The sequence below is a fragment of the Bidens hawaiensis genome, unplaced genomic scaffold (genome assembly GCF_021521415.1).
Source record: "Bidens hawaiensis isolate Kalapana, Puna unplaced genomic scaffold, B.hawaiensis_p1.1 tig00022356_1, whole genome shotgun sequence".
In the NCBI taxonomy this organism is placed as follows: Eukaryota; Viridiplantae; Streptophyta; class Magnoliopsida; order Asterales; family Asteraceae; genus Bidens; species Bidens hawaiensis.
In genome coordinates, this window is record NW_027493488.1 from 167,124 (window position 1) to 171,666 (window position 4,543).

Genomic DNA, 4,543 nt, shown 5'->3' on the forward strand with positions numbered 1-4,543 from the left:
AACCAAGATTTAATATTTTAATTACTAAATTTTTGATATTAAATTAAAAATTAATAGGAGTGAGATTGAGTTAAATGGATTAAATCATTTCCTTTGGATGAGAGGGAGTGAAAGAGAGAAAAATGAGTGATATGGAGCTTATGTGGAGTTAAAAGAGGCTAGAGTGTACCTCATGGCCTTAGGCGATGGGATACACTCTATCACCCACTAGTGTTAGCATGGCATTACACTTTAAACATGCATTAAACCACTCCCAACTAGTATTAAGCTTGTTAAAATGGCCCATCGATTATGCTTTTAATGGGTTAAAAGAAACAACGTGTATTAAATTCTAATTGATTTGTTTTTCTTTTATTACTTTTAATATATAAGGTTTTATATTATTTCGAATATACCGACGAGACATGCTTACCTTAATCTACGGACCGACATAAACTTACTCAAACTCGAGTTGTGTCAAATCAATATCGAAATGTTCAATAAAATTTGACACCCCTCGGTTTTAAATAAAATTTATGTCAACATGTAGATAAAAGTAAACATTTCTCGTCGGTATATTCGAAATAATATAAAATTTTATATATTAAAAGTTATAAAAGAAAAACAAATATAAGTAAAACTAGTTATAAAAATATAATATTAAAAAAACAAACAAAAAGCTAACATATATTTGACTATGTGTTTGATGCTAACATATCTTTAACTACGTACTTGGAGGCCTAACTCATTTTTAACCATGTGTTAGGAAATCTAACGCGTCTTTGACCTAACACGTCGTCAAAGACGTGTTAGATTTCCTAACCCATTGTCAAAGATGAGTTAGAGAGAGACATTTTTTGGAACTATTAAGTTTGGGGACAAAAATAGAATCCATTTCCAAAATAGGGCCATTTTGGAAATTTTCCCTTCTTTTTCGTGTTTGGAAGTTTCTTAGTCCAATGTACAAGAAAATTTTTGTCAGTATGTGCCATATACTCATGAATAAATATGCTCTCATTCACCTTCATATTGTCAAATTCCATTGACAAGGTTTGGAGACGTGCTTCTCTAACCTCGTTCGGCACCTAGCCGGGTTTTAATCGAATTTCACAAGGCTTTAGCAGTTTCTTGATCTCCAACTTGCATGATTAAGGTTTCGGGTATGGATTGAAACAAAAAGGCCATAGCCATGTCATTTTTGTATTCATCGGAGACACCTGAGTTGATGGTGTCCCAAACTTTGTGAACTCTTAGGACTACTTTCATCCTCATATCCCACACAGTATAGTTTGTTGTAGTTAACATTGGACATTGAACGGAAGGTGGCCCGTTCTCTTTCTCCTTTGGCGGCAGCGGTGGAGTCATGCCGCCCATGGCTTCTCAAACCCAACTTGTTTGAACAAAGCAACAATTGAACGAACTATCCGAACGGCAATGACAACAACTTTTTCGGAAGATCAAACCATCTTGCTCGATCAACCACTACAACAACTTCATCGGGAGATCAAACTAACTTATTCAATCGAAACACCTTCTTTTTTGGTCGTTACTTATCACATTCTTGAACCGGGCTCTAATACCAATTCAAGAATGATAAACGATAATTAACGAACAACCTAGAAATTACTGACTCATATTATAACCAGAAAATATAGCTCAAAAAACAGATTACAATATTTTTGATAGTGATGGTGGTGATTGTTATGTTTGTTGTTGTGTTGTGATGTTGTGTCTAACAAGAACTTTATACATGTATTTATACTAGTAACCTAACTTGGTCACCAAGTATAATATGTGTCCACCATTCAACTTGGCCAACAAGGTGAACATGGCCACAAAGCAAACTGAAGAATGTTCCATAATACCTCTTAGACTTTAATCGACTTGTTAAAACCTCTGAGGCCGGTTCACCGACTTATGACCAGGAATAGAAATTAATCCAACATGGCTTTGGCTCGTCTCATTTACGAACGAGCCATTTTCAAGCAAGCTGTTTTTGAGCAAGTCACAAGCTTTTTGAACAGTCTTATTATGATTATTTGATCATGGCAATTTCAAACAACAAGCATATATTCAAACACTAGTTTCTACTACCATTTGATTAAAGCTTTATGTTTTGAACTGATGATTGATATTATTTATGGCGAAAGCAGGGCTTTGCATAAGATTGTTTGTGTAGCTTAATATCCAAGAACACGATGTCTATTCGAACCAACCTTTATGGTAAAAAGATACTTGAAAAAGTCGAGAAGAAGAGGGTCAACTTTGCATAAAGGTACAAACTCAAGGAGTTATTTTGAAATTGTAGTTTGTAGTTGTTACTTTACAAACTGTAGAATGTAGTTACTAAGTATGTCTGTGGTATGTTGCTTCTAGAATCTTGGTCTCCTAACCAGGTTTTGACCTTTGACTTTGACCTTTGACCAATATGTTATGACTTACGAAACTATGTATTAAGTTCATAGAAATCCCATCTGGTTTGGACCATGAATGATGAAATTATATATTGATAATTCTATCTGATAATGCATAAACTCAAATGTTGTTCTATTAGTAATATAGAAAGGCGTATGAATGAAAGTGTAGAATCATAATTCAACAATGGCTTTGGATGAGGATAGGTTTAGTGGGTTTACACTGAGAAATCACGAAAATAATCTTGTCAGAAATACTTGAAATTATTTGATCAATCATCATAAACATCTTCGAACAAACACATTGTTATAAGTACTTTACATTTTATATTCATACACTGGATTTGATGTATTCACATTTTCTTAAAGATGTGAGACAGGTCTATATATTGCATAGTATTGTCGATAATACGATATGTGAAAGAAATTATTTCAATAGTCTTGTATTTATATATGTATATTTTAATAATGCGAACATTTTAAGGTGGAATAGCATGCCCTTGTTTTTTAAAGCAAAACATGGGGCGTAGGAACAGGACACTCCTCACCCCACCAAAGTAAATCTATTCGTGTAAATGATAAAACTTTAATGCGACATATATAGTTTATCATTGTCCTTTTAGAACAAAAGCATGTGATTCTTAAGGAAAATTTGTATGTTTATTTGGTTTTGGTGCTTCAAGGGATCTTTTGTTAATATAATTTACAATAACGCTTTGATTTTCATTATATATTTTCATACTATTCTAGCAAAACGCCAAAATTTATTATCGGACATCTAAATAGTCTATGAAGTTCAAGTAACCAATACATTTTGATGGAATTAAATTGATATTCGTAATAATGTCATGTTTGGATTATGAGTATGTGACATTCACGCCCTAAAGAGATGCATTTCCTTCTTCCATATTTTGAAATTTTAATTATAACATAAATTATTTAAATATTATCACAAATAAGATGCATATTGAAAGTAACACTTTTAGTCACCCCTCACTAAGGACATTGTACACAACTACAAATACTCTATGGGCATTTGGGTCCGCCTTTAGAGTTCTTCTTGTCCCTATAACAAGGGCATTCATCTTTGTTTCCATACGTTCCGGAAGGCACACATTGACACTCTTCACAACATATCCCGCAATACTTTAAGCATCTATCTTGCAACCCTGCTTTTGAGCATCTCACTGCACACTTGGAGTCACAAAAACCTACAATACCACAAAAATTTCACAAAATGCAAAATTCAATCTTCTAATCGAAAGTATAACATGCAATGCATAAGTTGGCTAGGTTTGTATCTTACTTGATCCAGCCATGGTGATTTGTAGGAGAGAAGAGCTCAAGAGCATTAGTGTCACAAGCACAAACGCTAAAACAAATGGCTTCATCTTTAATCCTTAGAATTAAATGTAATAAAACTGTTAAAAGTTGAAGAGTATTACTTTATAATAAAAGAAATCATGAGAAAAATATTCTCAGTATATTTTTAGTAAGATTTCATTTTTCCCAAAATAAAAATAGATGTATTTGATTATAAATCTAACATGAATTAATGCAAACAAGATATAGTAAAACATATAGAGTCGTTATAAGCGTGTCTTTTTATAAAGCTAACACCCACTAGTATTAACATGGCATGGCATTTTAAACATGCATTAAACCACCCATCATTAGTGTTAAGCTTGTTAAAATGGTTTTATGCTTTTAATGGATTGCAAGAAACAATATGTATTAATTGGTAATTGATTTTTTATTTTAATTAATTGATTTGTATATAAACCAAGATTTGTTATTTTAATTACTAAATTTTTGATATTACATTAAAAATTAATAGGAGAGAGATGGAGTTAAATGAATTAAACCATTTCTTTTGGATGAGATGGAGTGAAAAGGAGAAAAATGAGTGATATGAAGCTTATATGGAGTTAAAAGGGGTTATAGTATACCTTATGGCATTAGGCCATGAGGCATACTCTAACGTCCACTAGTGATAACATGACATAGCACTTTAAGCATGTATTAAACCACTACCCACTAGTGTTATGCTTGTTAAAGTGGCCCATCGGTTATGCTTTTAATGGGTTAAAAGAAACAATATGTATTAAATACTAATTGATTTGTTATTTTAATTAGTTGATTTGTATATA

At 32.4% G+C, this 4,543-nt stretch overlaps 1 protein-coding gene across 1 annotated transcript; it reads right to left on the reverse strand.

The window, feature by feature from the left end:
• Nucleotides 1–3,384: 3,384 nt before the first annotated feature.
• On the reverse strand, nucleotides 3,385–3,836 carry LOC143565482 (peamaclein). The gene is made up of 2 exons (XM_077052444.1): nucleotides 3,700–3,836; nucleotides 3,385–3,604 (listed from the first exon to the last, which is right to left on the reverse strand). The coding sequence occupies exons 1-2, from the start codon at nucleotides 3,782–3,784 to the stop codon at nucleotides 3,420–3,422; spliced, it is 270 nt and encodes an 89-aa protein (XP_076908559.1). The 5' UTR covers nucleotides 3,785–3,836; the 3' UTR covers nucleotides 3,385–3,419.
• Nucleotides 3,837–4,543: the final 707 nt, after the last annotated feature.

What these genes read in the sequence shown, in the direction of transcription:
- LOC143565482 (XM_077052444.1), bottom strand. Translation starts at nt 3,784, where the DNA reads ATGAAGCCATTTGTTTTAGCGTTTGTGCTTGTGACACTAATGCTCTTG. An exon ending in AATCACCATGGCTGGATCAA is followed by an intron (nt 3,605 to 3,699) that starts GTAAGATACAAA and finishes GTGGTATTGTAG; the next exon opens with GTTTTTGTGACTCCAAGTGT.